Raw genomic sequence first — 21,352 nt, 5'->3', positions numbered from 1 at the left:
TTCATCTAAAAAAACAAAAACAAAAACAAAGTCAGAGAAAAAAATGACAAGTGCAAACACAAAAGTTGAGAGAAAAAACTAAGATGGACAACATGAGGAAAAGCAAAACAAGCCAGAGAAAGAGATAAAAGACAGGCAGAAAGATGACCAATCAGAAAAAGACAAAGCTGCAGAGAAAGAAAGAAAGAAAGAAAGAAAGAGAGAAAGAAAGAAAGAAAGAAAGAAAGAAAGAAAGAAAGAAAGAGAGAAAGAAAGAGAGAAAGAAAGAAAGAAAGAAAGAAAGAAAGAAAGAAAGAAAGAAAGGAAGACCTTAAGAGAGGAAATAAAGATGGAGAGAAAGAGATCCAAAAAAAAATCTGTAAGAATTGAAGTGGTTAAAAGAGGAAAGAAAGTCAAACTATTCACTAACCTACAATGCTCTCAGGTATCTTACACTACTACGTCCAACTTCACCATGGCAACTGACCCTTTTGTGGCGGCCCACACACACACACACACACACAGCCCCCCCCTCAACACACTGACTGGTGTCATAGCAACGCTTGGGACAATAAAAGCTCTCTTTGGAGGCTTAAAAGCCTGAAGTGTGCCCCATCAGGGAGTTTGAGTTAATTTCCACATTTGATCCTTCCTCTCCTGTCGAGGTCCAGCAGGGCCTGTCGGAGCTGAGAGAGGGAGGCTCTCCACCAAAACAATAAGCACTACAAACAGCTGCGAGTGTTAGCGGCAGGCTAAAAGAAAGCATAAAAGGGTCGCAACAGATGCCGGATGCTGGTCGACTATAGAGAAGTAGAGTGTGCGCAATTGTGAGAGTCCTTTTAGAGCTTTTATCACGAGTTCTAGTTCGTGTTGAATCCATTCAGAGAATTGAATATTTGTCTTTTTGGATGAAGTCCTTTAGAGAGTCACTTTAGCTTTCATGAGTTCTTGTACAGTCTTGGAAAAAGTTATCCTCATGACAAAGAGGTACAAACGCTCCACTGAGGGGCCTCGACAGCCCGCGAGCACTTCCATGAATGTGTGTCTATTTTCAGCCCGTTTCTTTGGGTTTCAGTCATTGCATTTGTTTTAGATTTTGTGAATCTGGGTTTGAGGACAGTTAGACGCCTGTTGACTTTGTCAGCCACCGTACAGAAGACTTGAAAAAAACTCTATACAAATCCGAGTCCATTTCAAATTAAGCATCAGTTAATCGACATGTAAACAATGACTAACAACATGCTCACGTTTAGCTTAGCAGACAAAAAAATACAAGAGTTTCAATCTGGCCTTTAGCGCCTTAGCATGCTAACATTTGCTAACGTGTTCAAACAGAAATGAGAACTGAAGTTTATGCAAACAATGCATGACGAAAATGGCTTTGTAGGAACAAATATTAAGTTTTAAGAGTAAGGTTTAATAATAGAACGCGTGATGAGTTGAGACTTCCATCTCAAATTTAATAAAACTTAAAATCAAATCAAAAAGACTATAATGAATTCAAAGCTCTGACCAAACTATGAACAAAACGCAAAGACCTGAATATAAGCATTACACCATGGTCATCCTTCTGAAAATGTCAGATCACAACATTTATGACTGTAAGCTAGCTTTACGCTATTTTAAAAAAAGCTATTTTGATTCTGATCTATGTAAATAAATCAAGAAGACTTTTATTAAAAAGTGCACTAAAAACTGTTCGTTGTGAGAATTTGTACAAAGGCACAGGTGCCAGATTAACGTGAAAAGGACTCATTGATTCCAAACCCTATAGAGCTCAGGAATAATGTACAGTGTGCAGTCAGGAGATGTTTTGTGTGTCATTAATGTGTCTTCATGTTTATGGTCGTGTAATGAAAACACAAGCGAGTCAGTGTATCATACTGTCCAGAGAATACTCGTCCCCTCTGCAGAGACAAACATCCTCGCCCACTAAATTGTCTCTCCCTCTCTTTTCACCTCTGACAGCCTAACAAAGACCAGCAGCTTCATGTGGAGGCCCGACAAAGACACAAAACACGGTCAGGGGTCCTGGAAGAGGGGCAGGGTACAGGAGCAGAATGGATGGAGAAAAAGAGAGCAGAAAGGAGCTGTAGGATGAGTTCAGATAAATGGTTGAAGGGCCAAGTTAACGAAGTACAGCAGACCGCAGGAGGGGCGCCAAGTTACCAAGACGCCTTAACTCCAACTGACATTTCCTCCTGTCTCTGTAATCCTGCAGCTCTTTACTGTACAAGTGTTTTTTACTATTGCAAAAATAATCAGGCTTTGTCTCTCAGAGGTGGCACCATGAATTATAGAGTGCACATTTAACATGCATCACATTAAATGTGACGTTGTTGTAAACTAAGGACAGAGTTCCTCTGAGATGTTTGGTCGTACTAACAGAAGCTGCCATTTCTTCCCTACAGTAAGTGTGGTACAAGTGCACATGAAACAGAGTTATCGTGTTTTCAGGCATTTATTTATTTTTTTACAGAGAAAAGGGAAAGAAAGGGCTTTACTGATCCCTGGTTTCATATTAACTTCCAATCAAAAATAAGTTTTATTTAAAAAATATTACTCCAGCTGTTGCTTTGGCAGGATCTTCAGCTATATTATGTAGTTAGAGGTTTATATTTTACTATTGACCATCACCTTTTCAAGCATCAGCAAGAGGCTGTTTCCATTAATTATAAAAGATGAGTTAAACTCTGCCCTTCACTTAGCTACTAAGGCTCACATCCAGGTGAATCTCCAGAGGTGTCCGGGGGTGACGTGGCAATCTGAAACTTGAATTGGCTGTCTACCTTGCCCGAGACTTGAGCTAAACTCAGCTCGGCTGTGTTGCAACAGGCTGCTTTGTCAACATTTAAAAATAACACATTTTCTCGAGTGAGCAACTCAAAGTTTCGACCATGAGATTCTTTTTAATCCTTAAAGAATAAAGTTTGGATACGTGTATTTTATTTTTTTTATTTTAGAGACAATCTTTAAAGAGAAATTAAGCGAGACATGAGTTGTGGATAAATAGAGAGAGTGGGGAATGACATGCACCACAGAGTTGGTGATCCACTATGAAGAGAACAGTATCCTCTGCTCATGAGGAACCCGCTCTATCGACCGAGCTAAACCGGCTCCTTAATATAACACCTTTGAATGGAAGTTGTTTTAGTAGATATAATGAGTTGAAATAAATGCTCTTCCTTCGTGCTTCAGTCAGCGCCCTGTTTGGGATCATCCCGTCTAAAACCTGTTCATTCTTTATTTAAGAGGGCCCCACTTTGAGAACCAGCGATTAATGCATGCCGACAGACACGGCCCCTCCCCCTTTCTGTCACGTCATCCCACAATGTGATAGGGTAGGAAAAGGGAGGGGTGGAGTCATTGTCCACATGAGGACATATGGCACTGTCTGAGACTTAAGTACATCTCCTGTTTTTTTGATGGTTAAGGAGGGAAGTCTGCATCTCCTGCTCTACCACGGGACTGTCCATCTGCCGGGGAGGGGGGGGGGGGGGGGGTCTACAGTCTGTACATTAGAAGGCATGTACTCCTGACAGCTGCAGAGCAATACAACACAACAGCAGGTGGATGGGTTCACATTCGAGCAATTGTTTAATTACGGGCTCCTTGTTAAAGCCTTTGCGTTCATAATAATGCTCGTTAATGCAGAGTGGGTTTGTCGTAAAAGGTGCTTGTGCAGCGGGCTAATTATGGGAGACAATTCAGTGTGTAGATGACAGCTGAACTGGGTAACCTTCTCGGCAAACAAAAAAAAACCCTTCAATCTGTTTGCTTTCTGGTTGAGTCACCTCTAAATGTTTAATCAGTATAAACACCCACAGATGAAGGAGCTGGTAACGGCTTCCTTCATTTCACTAAAAGCTTACAGCTTCTGTGCCAGCTGTGGCAGCTCTCACCTGGCTTCGATGTGGTGAAAGAGGTGGTGCCAGCGCTGGTTGACCTCCTGCAGAGAACTGTGGACCTGCGACTGCTTGGCCTCGTCGCTGGCTAATAGCAGCTGCTCCCCGAGCTGCTTCAGGTGGCTTTTATTCTCACTGAACAGGTTGATTTCTTCCATGCAGTCCTGTGGAAACGAGACATTACACCATTGAATAAGACCACCATCTGTTATGAATATAATCCATGTTGCTCATGTATACATGATAACCTGCATAAGTCACGTTCAATCCAGGAATCAAGGGTTGATGGTGGGAATTACAGGAAATAACTTCAGAAGGAAATGTGTATATGGCATATCCCATATTTAAGTGCATACAGGGGCAAAACAGTAAAATAATGGACAACATGTGCTCTAATCCAGCTGTCATTTGAAGTCATGTTGATCCTAAAATACAAAAAACGTTCTGTTCTTCCATGTGTTTGTGCGTAGAGACAAAAATATTTTCTAACCTTCTTCAGTTTCTCCACCATCTCCTCGATGCTCAGGTCTGCGCTGTGACACACTTTGTTCTCCATCTGAGTCAGCCAATCACAGAACTCTTTGTTCTTGTCGTTGAAGATGGTCCAGGCGTTGAGACGGTCTGCAATTTCTTGCCGGCGCAAAGACACCTTAGAAGAGTCAGGATGTCGGGGGGGGAAAAAAGAAAAAAAAAGCACTTGAGTGTTTTTTACAGCAATCAGACAAATGTCACCAGAGCTCACATATTTAGTTAAGTGCAACATCAAGAAACATTATGTGACTTGTACTTTGAGTTATAGCTACTGTGAGGAACCTTTTTCTGTTGGTCTCATCTCACTGACAACCCCTTCCTGTGTGTGTAAGAAGTCTTTACTCTAAATGTCAAATGATATCAAGGTAAATCTTTAGGATACAACATGCTGTTTATCACCTCTTCTGACACCTTCACTGTGGCAGCGATGCAATAATCAATCGGATGGTCTTGATGGCGTTTATAGCTGAGACATTTGTGTTTGTTCGCAGGTTCACAGAAACTTTTAAGAAATGCTTTCATGTGCTGAACAACTAGACCACTTTCAGTTCTTTATCTACATCTCAACATCAAGTTGTGTTTTTAATGGAGTTAACAGGTTTTAAATTGGTTTAATGTTGCACAACTGAAATCCACTTTCAAGCTAGTTTTAGTAATTGGTTGTCAATTATACAAGTGAAAGAACAGATCGGGGCTGTTTCCACATAGAGGAGGGTTCATAGCTTGTTTATGCAGAAGCACATGTACATACAGTATGTGGGTATAAGTATGTTTACATGAACAATGTTTTTCTTTATTCTTTCCTTGATTTCTTTTTGTTTTCTACCTTCTGTTTTATATTAACTTTATATACGGCACACTCGTTTTTTTTAGAGGAAATAAACTCAATTTATGAGCTTTTAATGCTCTTATTTGAGAGACGGGTCAGTGGGTAGAGTCGGAAATCTGGGGGAGAGAGAGTGGGGAGTGACATGCAGCGAAGGAGTCACAGGCTGGAGTCTAACCCGGGCAGTCGGCACAAGGGGAGCGCAGAATAAAAACCACGAGAACACCGACGCCCCAATAACATGTATTGTTGTCTGTAATGGATTGTTTCTACGTGGTAAGAAGGCAGAAAATAAAAGTACAGTCCAAAATGTTGAAACAAAACTTTACCGGAGTGAGACAGAAGTATTTAAGTCTTTCAGTACTAAGTTACTTTCTCTTTGACATGTAAAGGCAACAACTGCACACAAAAGCTCTCCACTGTTTAACATGTGCTGCCAAACGCCCCTCCACACTGAAACAGGGTTCTTTATTGTAATACGTCCTGGTATGTATCCAAGAGACTGTGACCTAATTCTACTGAACATGAACGTACAGTCAGTGGACGTGAGCTCGGAGCAAGCAGCCTCGAACAATACTGAAGGAGAGCTGTAAAGCTTTTAAAGCCTGTAGTTCAAACACGCATCGTCTGATACCACAGATGAGACGGAGCAGACGTGAATCTGAAGTATTTATCACAGTGATGAAACACAACACAACCATTTAAACCTCCAGCAAACTCAAGCAATACACCAAAAAAGGGGAGAAACCCCTGAGGGGACACCCGGAGGCAGTTTGGTAAAATTAACAAGGTCCATTTTCCTAATGACAGCTTAATGCCATGAAAACAGCCCATTACATGGTTGACAAGGGGGGGTGGGCTGATGATCTTTTGAGGTTAGAGGGCTTAGCCGGCCCTGGGGCATGTTCCAGCTATATTTTACTGTGCACAGGCATTTATTTGATTTAAATGAGGCCTGTTTTAGTTTTAATGTACTAACACTGCAGGAGCTTTGTTAACTCTGGAGAATGTAGGGGAGCATTGTGAGCTGCTGCCACCCTGCGAGGACTTTGTGCTTCTCCTGGAAACAATAGAGCCTGTCCCCTGAACCCCCTTTAGCCCAGCCAGGCCATCTGCTCATCCCACCCATTCCAGTGGCTTCCCCCACCTACAACCTGTTAGCTCCGCAGAGCGAGCTGCCCTCCGGCCACGTCAGGAATAAATAATAGGGATGAAGAGTCTTGTGTGATGCAGCAGCTGAAATAAGTGGGTGCTGTCTCAGACTACATTATATACGCAGCCGGAGTCGTACGATAATAAACTGGAAAACAACACAGATGCCTTTGAAGATATTTTTTCTTTACACTCAGAGATGTTTCTTATTCTTCACGTTATCTAGAAGTCCTACATGTCATATGCCTCATGTTCTATTTTTTTTATTTTTCGGAGAAGCCCTAAGCGGGTTTGCATCCAGTCAGTTCGGTCTGTTAAGTCCAGATGTTGAGAAAACAGCTGACATTAACTCATTACGACAGGAAAAATGGAGCAAATGGATGCAGGTCCGCTCAGGGCTTCCATAGTTTGTACTTAAACACAAATCAAACTAAGCTGTAAAAAAAACAACACAGTTTTACAAATACAGTAACTAAGACAACTTCAAACAGAAGCTTCACATATTCTCCATTTGACTCCATGCATCAGTAGAAAAGCTGATGATTGGACACAGTGGCTGCTGTTGCTGCACCTGTGTCTGCTGCCAACACAGGAGCAGGTGGAGGCAGACAGACAGCGCTACTTGGGATCCAATTAGCATTTCTGAAAATGATCGTTAAAACCCTGATGAAAATGTCAAAGGCACGTCATTACTGCTGGTTTCCCCAGAACAACAGTGCATTTGTGTTTAAGCCAAAAAGACTGAGGAAGGAATTTGAGCCTGTCTACGTACAGTCAAGCTTTTTTTTCCCCCGCGATAATTAAGTAACAGAATTAACAGCCTGCTGCTCAGTTAGGCTGGTTTGAAAGTGATAAGCTGTGGAGTGATTTGTAAGAGATTTGAACCGACTTCAAACGGCTCATATAAGCAGAAGAAAAAACTCCAATTTAAAAATGGATTGGAGAACAAAAAACAGCATGCACTGTTCTGCACTCAAACATCCCCAAAACATGAAACTGAACTGATAGGATTTGAGTTTGAATTTTGTAATTTTCCCTCCATGAAGCTGCACATGGTGGCTCTTTTCTCAACCAAATGAGTGTGTGTGTGTGCGTGCCTGTGTGTGTATGTGTGTGTGTGTGTGTGTGTTTCAACCCAGTGGTGCAGAGGCTTTGTGCTGCTGGTCACCACCAAGACACCACTGGTAGCAACTTTTCCCTCCTTCTCGCCCCCTCCCTCCCTTCCTCTCCACCTGCAGCCTCTGAAACCTCACTCTCTCTGCCTCATACAAAGTTTAACAAACTCTCTCTCTCTGTCTCGTTCTCTCTGTGTGTTAGTGTGTGTATGTGTGTGTGTTTCCTGAGGTCTCACCTTCGTGCACAGCTCTTCCCATTGACCGTGGAGTTGTTCCAGCTGCTGCTCCAGCAGAGCCGAGTCAGCGGCCGCGACGTACTGCGACAGGTCCGTCTTCATGGTGGTCAATTCCCTCAATCCACTGCTCAAACGCTGCAGAGTGAGTTCTGTGTCCTGCATAACACACACACACATACATACACACACGCGCGCACACACACACATATATACAGACGCTTAAACACTGAGTCAGATAGCCATGTACCCGCAGCATGAACACGCTTCTCTAACTCTTTCTCGCTCTGACCGTCCAGATTAAAGAGCTGTGGACAGGACAGGGGGAGGGTCGAGGGGGCAGAGAGGGGGAGGGGAGTGAAAGCATGGGGTATTAAATAAGGGAAAGGGGGGTAAACTCAGGGGGGGCTCTGGTGGTAGAGGATGGGGGTCGGAGCTTGATAAAGTGGAAAGGTTGGAGGGAACTTTGGTCAGTGCAGCGACCGGCTGAGCGCTTTGTCGGAGCTCAAACAGCACCTTAGCACCCCTAATAACATCACCAGTATGAAATGATCAATATTCTTCTTTCCACCCAAAACCAGAAACAACTTTGTCCTCTGTGATTATTTCTTCTGAAAATTCAAGTTCGTAAATGTTGAAGTAATTTGAGTTTCAGTAACTTATTAAACAATGTTTTTTGGCTTCAGGAGAAAATGTGTCCCAGTGAGCTGCAGCACTGTTAGTCAAAGAGACTGTCTCTTTGGCTTTCTGACAACAGACACTTTAGTCAACATGGACTAGACCAGGATTCAATAAATCAATAATCAATAATAAATAATAACGGCTTAGTGAGTCCGTTATTATTTATATAAAAAGATAAGAGTCTTTGGATTTCGCTTTTGATTTTTCTCGTCGATGCAATGGTGCGTTTTTAAAGGTCTGCACAAAAAAATGAAATTAATGGTGTGAGAAGCAGCCTTAACAAGATCTTGTATTATTTCCTAGAAAACTAGTCGATACCATCAGTTGCTATGAGCTGAGTTATCGCTCTACAAACTACATCTGAGCACTAAACAAAGAAAAGAAAAGAGGGGACTGAAGGAGGGGGAAGACTCCTGGAATAAAACACATCGTCTGGAATAGCAAAGAATCAAACAATGTGTTTGTTTCTAATTATTTCAGACAATCAAAGTATGATTTTAGAACAGTGTTTACTTTTTCTTCTATTGTTCATTGTGGAGTGCACCGCGTGTAATCTAACCCAGGAGAGGCAGTGAGCACTACAACTATCAAGACTCAAAAGGAAGGAAGAAATAACTCATTTGTTTTCACTCATTACGGACGCCGTTCATAAAGGTCTCTCTGACGTCATGATAGATTTAAGAGAGGCAGTAAAAAATATTTTCTTCCTGTCAGTGTTTCTTCTTTCTCAGTGTTTAGGAACAAGAACACTGTAGAGTCATGGTAATGTAATTACCTGAATGTGTTTCTCCTCCTCTGGGTCCTGTGGTCTCTCTGGTTGTGTTAGCCTGTTTTTCATCTCATCCAGGTCAGACATGAGGCCACTCATCCCCTCCTGACACTGAGACCACTTCTAAAGAAAAAGGAGAAGATACAAAAGAAGCATTTTTACAGGAGTCACTTTAAAAATTTAAAGTGATTTATATTAAAATAAAAAAACCTACCAAAAAAAAATCATAAACTAAACCCCCCCCCCCCCCCCCCCCCCAAAAAGAAAACCAAACAAACAAAAAAAAACTGCTCATATACCTAAACATTAAATCAAAAACTGTCTAGGGTGAGGTAGTCACAATAGGAATGTTAACAGTGGTAGTTTGCATTAAAATAAAGGGAAAAAAGTGGTTTTGTTACCTTTGCAGTAAAAGACTAACAGACAATGCAGTGTTTTTTCTAATAGAGTTTGTAAAACTTTGCAAAAGGCAGGACTGTGCAATACAATCCCTGGTCGTCTTTATTAAATATTCCCAGAAACATCAATCTTTAAAGGAATGTTTTGTGAACTCAAATACTTCTTGGAAAAAGGGACACAGGATAACAGAGTTGATGTTTTAGTAATCAGGCTAAAAAAGCAAACGTTAAGAGGAATATAACCACAGCAAGATCACATTTGTGTTCACATAATCCTTTATTTTATTAACTGTAATCTGATGACCAGGTTGGTCTCTTGCTGTCAGTTCCACTTTGTGCATCGATGCCTCTCTCTGTGTGATTTTTTACGTGTTGCTCAGAGGGATTTCCCTTCTCTGGGGTGGATCCTGTTCAGCTTACAGGGGTCAACACAACTTTCCCTGACCTCTCTATGCCTGGGCAATAACACACAGATACCCCAACCGAAGTAAGGTCACATGCTAAACTGATTTCTCAACAAGTGTAAATAAGTCTTAGAGCTCCCCAAAACATGTGTGTGAAGTTTCCTGTTCTAAATCCACTCTGGTCCTGTATTTGATCATGCCTATAAACTCCATTATTTCAGCCCTGCTCAGAACAGGCTGTTTCTGTATCTGTAGCTTTAAATGTAAATATGCTGTTTCTGACCACGCCCACCTGGAAGGGGTGGGGCTTTCTTGTACCACGCCCTATTTTTCACAGTAGAAAGGCAGACTCGGAGGGCAGAACCACCCTCCAAGCTGTGGGAGTGTCACCCACCTGGAGGAGGGGTTACTGCCCTTTGTGATGTCATGAAGGGAAAATCTCCAAACGACACATTTTTTGAGAATTGGAGCAGGCAAAAGATGGAGAGGATGGACTTTTTTTTTTATAAATAGGGTTTTGTAGACGAGGGACAGATATTATAGTAAACAAAAAAAAACATGGTCAAGAGTATTTTTTCACAATATGTGACCTTTAACCACTCAATATTTATAACATAATTTCTGTCCTATAACAGTCAAGACAACACTGACTTCTTTTGCTCCCTCAGTACATTAACATGTTTTGTCTCATTTCACCTCATTCGTAATTATTGTATTTTTGAATTTCTGAAGTTTTCTTGAAGGCTTTATTGTACATAAGAGATGTTTCGGAAAGTGATGGAATGAAAAGAACAGACGCCGGTAAGCAGCCCTCGCTACATGTGGATCATGCTTAGATTTAAGCTCCACTTTGATCCCTCTTGGCTGGAGGCCTTTGCTAGGGCGACACACCAGATCCTGAGTGTGTGTGTGTGTGTGTGTATGTGTGTGTGTGTGTGTGCGTCCTGTATATGGGTCATGCAAAGCTGACACCTCCTGCTCTTTTGTTAATTCTGCTAAACAAGCAATCATTTCAGCCAGTCTGAAGCTTTCCAAACACTAAACACGAAATCTGCATTTTTCACAAGATTCTGCAACCTCCCATATCTGCAGAGGAGTGATGATATTTTCACACAGTATCAAACAAATAAACTCGAGACTCGAGAATAATTCAGGATATTTTATAATAATAATATCTGTTATCTGACGTTTTCGCTGCAGTATAAAGTTTAGTCGGAATAATTGCTTGAAACGGTTACTCTCGTAGAAAGGTAGATCTCTGGGACGATCATCGTCATTCAAAAATACTCTAATACTGTTTTGTAATTTGGGTTTCTTTAAAGGGATACTTCATCAATTTGCATGAAGCTTTTTTTTGTTTTTCTTTGCCTGGAAGTTTTCTTCATGTGATGCAATATGACGCTTTTTGCATCACATGAAGAAAACTTCCAGGCAAAGAAAAAAATTTTTTTCTCGTCTCAGGGCAAAATGACGGCTGGATTCATGACCATTCAACACTACTACCATGTTTCTAATGATACACAGCTTCATGTAAATGGGTGAAGTATCCCTTTGACTCTTGTATCACATGGTCGAAAATGTGATATCAGAATCAGGTGAGTTTAATCTTTCAAGGGATCTGTCTTTGTGTTTCTGTCAGCTTAAAATCAATAAACATAGAAGAAGTAAAACCCCAGAAACTTAAACAAAAAACCAAACATAGATCCAAAACATCAAAATGAAATATGTACAAATGGTGAATGTAAATATCTTACACCATCACAGTGTAAACAGACTATACTTGACTTCAGTGTGCACTGATGTTGTGTAAAAAGTCTTACTTAAGGAGCCTTTAGGTAACTATGGAGCGAGCTGTTAGATTAATGATTAGATTAGATTAGATTTAATGTTTAGTGATGAATGTGATCGTCTTCTTGGACTCTTACCTGATGAGTTGTGCTGACCAGGTCTCGTCTCTTCTCCAGCTGTGACGTGATTCGTTCCCAGGCCTCCTGTATGGCCTGCAACTCTGACAGCAGTCTGCTCTGACTCTCTGTGTCTCTCATGGCGTCGCATAGCTGTCTGCCCGCCGCCGTCGTCTGGGTGTACACAGAGGAGTGCAGACCCAGAGCGTCTTTGACACACTTTAAGATGAAGGATGACAAAGAGTTTGTTGTTTAACTTTTCTTGCATTTCATTTGACCACAAAAACACAACCCCAAACCTATCTACCTGGTAATCGTCTGTACAGCTCTTTAGCGGATGCAGCGTGTACAAAGTTGGTCCAGCAGGGGGCAGCAAGGGGTCAACGTCCCTCAACAGTTTCCATAACATTTTCGAGCCACGGTTAAAGATTCTCCATTTGCCCACTTGTTCTTTTATGGAGGACCTGCGCTCGCCTGCCAGGGCCGCAGTGCTGAACCAGCTCTCCCTCATACGAGTCACTCGAGCGATGAGTTCAGATCTGTGCAAGAGGCGAAACTTTGTTAGAGTTTAAAAAACAGAAGACAAATGACAAGTGTAGGAAAATGTGCTAAAAAATATAGACCGTATAAAACATGGACGTAATCTCAGTTACATCCCCCTTTGGTTTCAGAAGAGGTGTTTTGATTCCCAACAATGGCGGTGGCCATATTGGAAATGCTGACTCTTCCTAGCTTTTAGCCGTATACAGCTATCACAGTACAGTTTTTACAAAAGTAAATGAAGCTTTTCAAAACCGTTTATGTACCAGGCTGTAAACATCTTCTGCTCTTAGGATGAGTTCTTTAACATGGGAGTTAATGTGATTCCTTGATTTTTTGGAGCCATCCTCAAGAGGACCTCTACTGCCTTATTAAGTTTATCATTCAGCTAAAGGGGATTCTTTGTTCTTATTTCTCTTTTCTGTCATTAAAAATAAGTCACAAAGTCCTTTATATGAGACTTCTGGCGCTCACACAATAGATGGGATTTTAATGTACCTTCATTTGTTTGAAAATTCTAATAAAAAGTGCATCATGCTCTTTGTGTTGTAGTCAAGACGAGACTAATCGAGACCACACATACGCAAGAGTCCAAGAGACAAAGACTGATTTTGGGTACTACAGCATCACCTGCTCCTGTCTGTTTTATGTTGCCAGTAAAAGTAAAGTACTCCACCAGGTCATTTAATACTTTTTTATTAGAGGCAGAAAAATCCCCATTATTCAGTCACTCACAAAGGGTTAATATTGTATCTATGACTGGGAACTCAAACTGTGGTTCGAGTGGAAAGATTCAAAGATCTCCAGTTTATAAAAGACTCCATGTGAATAAACAAAAATGTGTCATCGTTCATTCGGAGTCTATCGATCTTTCTAATTGCTACATGGAAACAGCGGGACTTTAAGACTCTCGTAAAGCTTGGAGCACCAGTTCCAGCAGGGGTTTGAAAATAATATTTCCTTCAGATTCTTTAAGAGCTTTTCAAGCTTTCCAAAGACTGCAAAGAAAAAAACAAAAAAGAAGAGATTTAAGGAAGTATCAGGGATTGAGACGTCTAACTGTTCCAGGGCAGGAAACACCTGCACACAACGCCTTTTATTGTGCGTCAGGGTTTAACCTCGGGATGGTCACGATATGATTCCCTCGTGATTTATTTTACAAAATGAGACTTTAGACTTTAGTGGTTTGGTCTTTTAATGTTTTTTTTTTTTTTAAATCTCAACAAGAGGAGGTGATTGGAGCTTCTCATTAAATGCTGCGTCGTGTTGGTTGTGCTGTTTGTGTAGTTTCCCGTCTTCTTGTAATATTTGCACACAGTTTTTGTCTTATCTGTTGTTTACTCAGCTCTTTCATTTCCTGTCTCAGGGAAGCATAAATGCTTCCGCACCTCCAATTTAAAAGATGGTGATGCATCCTCAATTTCAAACTCTTTGCGCTGCCACATTATTGAGATTCATTCTTCAGAGTACAGATGTGAACCTTAACACCTTTGAATCTATTTATTGATTTCCCAATTCATTTTTACATTCAAAGTGGAAATCAGACATCACAGGGTGTGTGATTGTTACAGCAGCAAAAAGGAAAGTGATGATGAGCGAACCTCAAATTTAATACAAGACTGCCAATCAACAAGATCAGACAACGGTGAGCTGTGAATTATTTCACAGATTCTCTGCAGCACAACACCCAGAAAGAGCTGATGTGATTCCTGTTAGTTTGCTCAGGGTAAAAAATATTACTGAAGACTGAAACTGAAAAATGTATGTAAATCGTCTGTGAAAAGAAAAAAGATGGATGACTGAAACAGAGCTTATGGAAGGCTGAGAGCCGGACGCGGTCCCCAAGCTGGATGGAGTGTTTCAGACTCTCAGAGTGAAACGCACATTTACATGAGCGTTGGACTGGGAGTATTTCATGTAAATCCTTACTCACCTTTTCTCTTCTGTTTCTGTTTCCAGGGACTCGAGTGCCTGACAGAGAACACTTTGCAGGAGCTGGTGTCCGTTACACATCTCAACCTCAAGCTTCTGCAGGAGATAAAAAAAACAACAGCAGGTGAGAGAAAATAATGAGATTAAAAAAAAACCTATCTTTAACTAAACTTACATCACAGTCGCATACGAGACAAAATAATCACTAATTGTAGAGTGATACTGATTTTCACAATAAGCAAAGGAAGGATGCACTATTTCGAACAGATGGCACTGGTACTTCTTGATTCTGTTGCAATAATCACAGTGATGTGTTTAACATGTTGTAGGAGCTGTTTTTTTTAGGTTCTAATTCTGCATTTGTTTTTGTAAACAGCAGGGCGCAGTGAGCACCGAGCACTGAGGGGAACTGTGAGTTCATGCATCAGGAAGGGACACAGGCTTTCTAACATGCAATAAAAACACGTTGGTTCATTTTGCATGGTCGTCAGTGAAAGTCAGTAAAAAGGGATTAATGACCGGACATTAAACTTCTTTATTCCCTGCGTACGGACCAACTGGAACAGGGCATCACTGACTGTTTTATTAACCATAAACCTTTTTGTGACATCTTTGTGACATTTTACATATAATATCATCAAATATACAATGTTTATGATGTGTAATATAACGTATTGGAGGGAAAACCGTCAGTAAGTTACTTCTTAAAACTCTTGGAAAATGAACACTGGGTTTCCCCAAAACAAGTGAGGACAGCTGCTAACTTCACTCTGCTTCAAACCAACAGAGCAATGAGATAAAGTGTCATTTAGGTTTAAGTCATTGGAGTTTGATGTTATTACTGTTTGCTCTGATGCAACAAGCAAAAAGCCCCTTGAGTCCTGCAGCAATGCAAACCAAAACGGCATAAAGAAATATGGCACCCGTGAGCTGATTAACCGATGCGTTCAAGGGAAAGACATGAAGAGAATCTAAAAAGGGTGATTTTTGTACCTGATGTTCAGACAGCATCTCCTGGAGACTGGAGGAACTTTGAGGTGTTTTAGACATCAACTCGTCTTCAAGCTTCTTTTGGACGGACGTCAGGTTCTCACACTTCTCCTGAAAGCTCAGAGAGCGCTGACGCTCAGCCTGCAGCTCTCTGGGGAAAAAAAGTATAATCTCTCATTAGTACTGGAAAACCTGATTCATCACATCATTACAAATGTGCTTATCTTTAAAATTTGTTTATACAAAACATGGACACGATAGGATTTTGAACATGCCAAAATAAAATGATTGACATAATGAGCATAATTCAAACAACATCATGATGGCACTCTTTCTCTGTGTGTCTGAACTTTCTCACCTGTTCATGTCAAATGTGTGAGTCAGGCTTTCGACCCATTGCCTGCTGAGCGTGTGCAGTCTGTCTGTCTCCTTGTTGTTAAGGCTCACAGAGTCATTCATCTCTCTGACGTCAACCAGCGGTCCAAACAGGTCACTGAGCTCACAGAGAACCTGCTACACATTCAAGAAAAAAAAATACAGTTTCATTTTGGGACACGAATAGTTTTTGTTTTTCACCCCAGGACACCTCAGCTTGATAAGAACTACATCTACCACCATGTTTGGGTTCAGTGAATATGAACAGGAAGAATAACGTTACCATGAAGTCTTGGACTTTGACACTTGACCCCAAAATATTTGCACATTTGTCTTCATTATGGAAAATTGGTGCCATTAAATCTATGCTGACATACTGTAGCTACTCGTAATCCACTGTTGGGAAAAGCATAAACCTGACTTTTGATATCTAGCTGTGAATTAATTTATTGATTGGGGCACATAAAGTGTAACTCATGCTTAACCTTAAACGTGTATAAGATGTGTTTAGGGGCCTAATTTACTAAAGGTTTGCATGTCTTAAAACTCTAATCAAGTCTAATCGAGTGACGGCACGCAGTGAGGATTGGGTCTGTCATTTGAGCAAAACAACACGTATAGTTCCTTTAAATTCTCTTAGTAGATCACCTGTACAACACCCACCCACCAACGTGCAATCGTTTGGAGCAATTTAATACTCTTTAATTGTGTTCTTAATAAATCAGGCACAAGGGTTTTTTGAGTTATGACACCTATGCCAGACTTTTACTCAATTGTAAGGGCCATAAATTAAAGGTAAAGTAAGTCAAAGTCAGAAAGATTCTGTACCAACCTTCACTGAATTTGTGTCTTTTGAGCCTTTGTCCAGTTTATCTTGAATTTCCTGCGTCTGTTTTTCAAAGGCGTCCAGTCGAGCACGAAATAGTTGCTGCTGCTCCAAATCGTCCTGCAAAAACACAGAGAGATGTAACCAACCCTTTTTTTTTAATCTTGATTTTTAAAGTTTGAACACAAAGTATTTATCTTTAATAGAATTTGCTTTCTGTTTAATAAAAATGATTGAATATCAACATGATTGAGTCGCCTGAGAGATGAGTTCAAGTGAAGCACCAAGAAAAAGAAATCACGACTTCAAGCAACATTCCTGCTTTCAACAGTTTTCCTCACCTGAACGCGTTTCTCTCTTCCTGTAATTGCCTGGCTCATCAGCAGGACGTCACGTGACAGCCGTCTGGTCTCTGATTGGATAAAATTCCCGGCTACGGGTTGTATCCGTCCGATTACAGGCTTGGAAGCTGAGAGAACATCGCTCACGCCCCTTTGCAAATCTTCTGCAGCCTGCTGCATATTCTGCCATTAAAGACAAGAAAAAGCCAGTTTGACAAACTGATGAAAGATAACAATCAATACATTTCTAAATAGGTAGAATAGAAGAAAAGATTGCTACACAAGTAGAAGTCCATTTAGCATTTTTACCGTTTTCATAATCTCATGTACCGTTTTCTATTTTCTTTTTAAACATGAAATACACTAAATTGAACTGCGTGTTCATTACTGTTGATCATTTTTGCCAAAATGTTTTTTTATTTTTGCCACAAGAAAAAATCATCATCAGATTTATTTTCGTGTGGCTCCTGGTTAGTTTGGACTCACTTTTCGGTCCACTTTTGCAGATGATGGAAATGGAAAAATGACGTGAATGAAGTCCTGAAAATTTGTTTTTCAGAACAAATGTGCAAAACATCACATGCTGTCCCATCGAGTCACTTTAGGCACAAGTAGTACACGAGAAATAAGGGTTCGTCCACAAAGAAGGCCCTCTCGGATATTTCTGATTATGTGAGCAAGCAGTTCTTTTCCAGGAAAACGAGACGAGGCTCTTTGAAAATAAAATAGTGAATTCAAGGCAAATAGTATCTGAATCAGCAGAGCACGAGATGAGTCAAGCCGGGAATGATGGAAGCTGCATTAAAAAGAAGTAAGTAATCATGTTTTCAAACTGGTTTGGTTTGTATGTGTGCATTTCTTAAATCAGCTGTGAGTTCATTAAATTCAGAAATTGTCGAATCAGCAGCCACATGTGCAAATCACCAGTGGATTAAATTCTCACAATCACAACACATTGTGTCAGATTCACCACATGTAATAACTAATCTATTCAACCACCCAACTCAGAAATCCTTCTGCCTTCCTAAAGCTTCTGTAAGGAACGTTTGGTTTTTATGGATGTTGGCGCCCACAGTGAAAAAACCAGCAAGTCTTGTTTTGTTTTTTTTGCAAATCTTGTCCTGCACATGTTGAAGTGTTTTTTTGTTTTTTTTTTAAATCAAAAAACCTAATCTTGCTTTCACTTAACAACCAATCACATCGTCTGACTTTACATAACCTTCAGAAGACCTGGAAGATGCAGGGTGTTTTGGCTTCACTGTTGCACAACGTCAGCAGATGGAAACATGCTGTCCATATGTATACACTGTCTGAATGTGTTTATCTAAAACTGTTACACATGCAGGCTAATCAAAACACATAATTATTAAAATAGTTTGATCTTCACATCGTACAAGGATGGACTATAGTTTGACATAGGGCTTCCATTTTGTGGCAACAACTAGAAAACAGCTGAGAGAAACTTCAAGTCATTACCCTCATGATGTTGGTTTACCCACTCACACATGACTGCAGACCCAACTCACCTGCACTGACTGGACCACAGCCCGAGGGTCCTGTTGAGGGGACGCTGACAGAAGCTCCTCCCACTGAGTCTTCAGTTCCTGCAGGTTCAGGAAGCTCTGGTCGGAGAGCTGAGTGTACTCCCGCCAGAAGGAAAGTGTCTCCTCAGCCTTCACATGCTCACCTTTAAGATCCTGGAGCACCTCCTTCCACCTGATGCAAACACAACACATCGCTACTGTGAAACTCAGTCATGCGTGTATTCAGATAAATGGTGTGTACAGAAGAAGACTTCAACTTCACACTGCACACATAGGCTGAAATACACAGTGCATGAACAGGATCCTGTGGACATATTAGGCAGTATGGGAGGGATGTCAGAGTAAGGGGTGTGGTCCTGGGCTGGTGTGTGTGTGTGTGTGTGTGTGTGTATACCCTCCCTTAGTGAGATCACGGAGGTGGATGGAGGATATTGTAAAACAATTTGTATTTGAATGTCTTATTTTTGAAAGCTGTCATTGTCATCTTTATTTTAAAACTCTGAGAGGTCTGTTTGTATTTCCGTCGAGCACTTTCAAAGAGTTTCCACTCTGCAGAAAGCTTTATCTTCATGCCACTGACCTTTTTCTCTCTCTTTCCATTTGATCGCCCAGACCTTGAGCTGTTCCATTATGGAGGTTTTTCACCAGACCCTGATAGGATTTGTCCAGGGAGGCCCAAATCTCTCCCTCTCTTTCGGCCTTTTCTTGAAGTTGCTGTGAAAAAAAAAAAAAAAAAAAAAAACCATCAACCTTTTATTCGTTTTCCTTCAGAGGTGAACATACTTTTCTACATCGCAAGTATAGTGACTGTCAAATACTGAGAACTTGAAGACCATGAAGGCTGGTAACTCACTGAGTCTGTCAAAACTAAATGGACAGGCTTTCAAATTCATACAATTACAACTGGAACAGAAAAAAAAAATACATTTTGGCATTTCTAAACAGCAGCTTAAATCTGTCAAGCCTTTATAACTTTTGTTAACATGCCTGAGAGTCCAAGTGGCAAAAAAGCACTCAAGTTATTATTATGATAGAGCGTGGCCTTTATGTGACATGACAGTCTGAGCTTTTACTCTCACCTGGAGGACGTCCCGGTCGGCTTCTGCTTGCCCGAGGGAGAACGGGGGAGCTCGCTGATGCTGCAGAAAACAGCGCACCCTAGTGGTGTGCAGAGACGCCTCCCTCAGATCGCCCTCGAAACGTCCCAACTCCTCCACAGTCTGTCGGAGAGCTGGAGTCACAGATTCAACCTGCAAATGAGCACAAAGACAGACAGGATGTGATTTGATTTTGTTTTTTAAATTGGATGACAGGACAGCAGGATTTTAAACGTTGATGCAGCACAGACAAAATCAAACGATTTTTAAACCTTTTTTTAAACCACAGCAATAAAAGTAGAAGTCCTGGGCTTTCACTCTTAGTTACTTCTGTGTTTTTGAATACTGCAGCACACTGTCTAAATAGCACAACTGAATCTGCATATTTTGTGCAGTGTGGACAGTGACCTCAGTTGTCCACATAATGGGGAAATGACCTACTTTAAACCTGTCGTCTCAGTTATCACTCACAGTATAATGTGGCTGAACGGAGCTGTGAATTCTCCTCTCTCTCTTTCACTCATGGCAGTTTTTGGGTGACTAAAGATCTGTAGTGTTTAGGGACTGGGTAATGGAGATTGCATCATGGTAACAAAAACTAAAACTGAGAGGACTTTTTAAACATATGTGACAGTAACTTTTTTTTTCATTTAAGATTTATTTCAGGCTTTTATGGCTTTATTTGGAGAGAGTTAGAAATTGGGGATAGACATGCCGGAGATGGGCCACAGGCCGGAGTCGAACCTGGTCACCCGCGTGAGGATTGTACCTGCTATGCATGGTGACGCACGCACTGTATCTGACAGTAACTTTTTACTGAGACTTGTTTAACAACTCAAAGACCATTGCCTTCAAAACAAGTCAATTTTTTTTACCTGTTTACCCAGATCCTCACAATCCTCACAAACTCTCTCCGTCTCATCAGAGAAGATTGTATCACAAGCGTGAACCTGATCCTTTTCCTCACACACTCGTGTCAGTTTCAGCGTCAGCAGGGCTGCAGTCACTTTCTTCACTCTGCTCATAACAGCCTGCGAGACAAAGCAGTCTTGGATTAGACCGAATAAATCAGCGAGATGATTCAGACAATTTGTTTTTCCTCCCGTCACTGTACCTCAGACTCCTTCAGAGCCTCACGCGCCACACTTTGACCACTCGGCTGTTTCCAGCGATCGAGCTGCTTTCTCTGCCGTCTTATCCACTTCTTAAGATGCTGTAACCGCCGTTCTCTGTCTGCACACGTGTGATGTACCTGTTCAGCTTCTCGACTCTGAGGGCGAGGGAGACAAACAGTCAGTGACTCGAGCGTGGTTTTAGTTATTTTCAAGAGTCCTGCAGGTTTTTTCCACTGTTGTTGTCATAAACAGAATTATCTTTGAGGTTTCACAGGCTGGTTCCAAAGTTCATAACTTGTAACCGATATTTTTGTCTACACATAATCATGTTTGAGCCCTTCGTGGTAGAGAAAAGGTGATTTCCCTTCGACTCTTTGAATTGGTCAGAGAACTTTATTTTTTTGGGAATGTGTGTTGGATCAGCTCTCTTTCACAACAAGCCCAACATTGCATTTAAGGATAAACTTTATTGATCCCCCAATAGGGGGAAATTTGGGCGTTGCAGCAGCCAAAAAAACCCAGTAAAACAGGTCAAATAAACACTATCAATAGCAACAAAAAAAAAAAAGAACAGCGATGAGTAAATTGACATTAATTAAATAAAGGGGTTAAAAAATACAATAGACTTAAATAATATCTCCTTGTTGCAAACTTTGCTGCAACTGTTTGTACACATGCTCTTGTAAATTTGTTTT

At 41.0% G+C, this 21,352-nt stretch overlaps 1 protein-coding gene across 1 annotated transcript in view; it reads right to left on the bottom strand.

The window, feature by feature from the left end:
* syne2a (spectrin repeat containing, nuclear envelope 2a) overlaps positions 1–21,352 on the bottom strand; it is an 86,454-nt gene that overhangs the window by 10,329 nt on the left and 54,773 nt on the right. Inside the window, exons 79-94 of the mRNA XM_079362720.1 lie at positions 20,657–20,812; positions 20,418–20,573; positions 19,525–19,695; positions 19,026–19,159; positions 18,428–18,617; positions 16,902–17,084; positions 16,567–16,680; positions 15,718–15,872; positions 15,363–15,510; positions 14,371–14,465; positions 12,205–12,436; positions 11,919–12,116; positions 9,198–9,314; positions 7,745–7,900; positions 4,375–4,533; positions 3,882–4,048 (exon numbers count right to left, since the gene is read on the bottom strand). Of these exons, the coding sequence (XP_079218846.1) occupies positions 3,882–4,048; positions 4,375–4,533; positions 7,745–7,900; positions 9,198–9,314; positions 11,919–12,116; positions 12,205–12,436; positions 14,371–14,465; positions 15,363–15,510; positions 15,718–15,872; positions 16,567–16,680; positions 16,902–17,084; positions 18,428–18,617; positions 19,026–19,159; positions 19,525–19,695; positions 20,418–20,573; positions 20,657–20,812 (2,531 nt within the window). The remainder of the gene's footprint in view (positions 1–3,881; positions 4,049–4,374; positions 4,534–7,744; positions 7,901–9,197; positions 9,315–11,918; positions 12,117–12,204; positions 12,437–14,370; positions 14,466–15,362; positions 15,511–15,717; positions 15,873–16,566; positions 16,681–16,901; positions 17,085–18,427; positions 18,618–19,025; positions 19,160–19,524; positions 19,696–20,417; positions 20,574–20,656; positions 20,813–21,352) is intronic.

The sequence above is a fragment of the Symphodus melops genome, assembly GCF_947650265.1.
Source record: "Symphodus melops genome assembly, chromosome: 1".
NCBI classification, from domain to species: domain Eukaryota; kingdom Metazoa; phylum Chordata; class Actinopteri; order Labriformes; family Labridae; genus Symphodus; species Symphodus melops.
The sequence above is the reverse complement of the archived record's forward strand: the minus strand, read 5'-3'. Positions and strand labels throughout refer to the sequence as shown.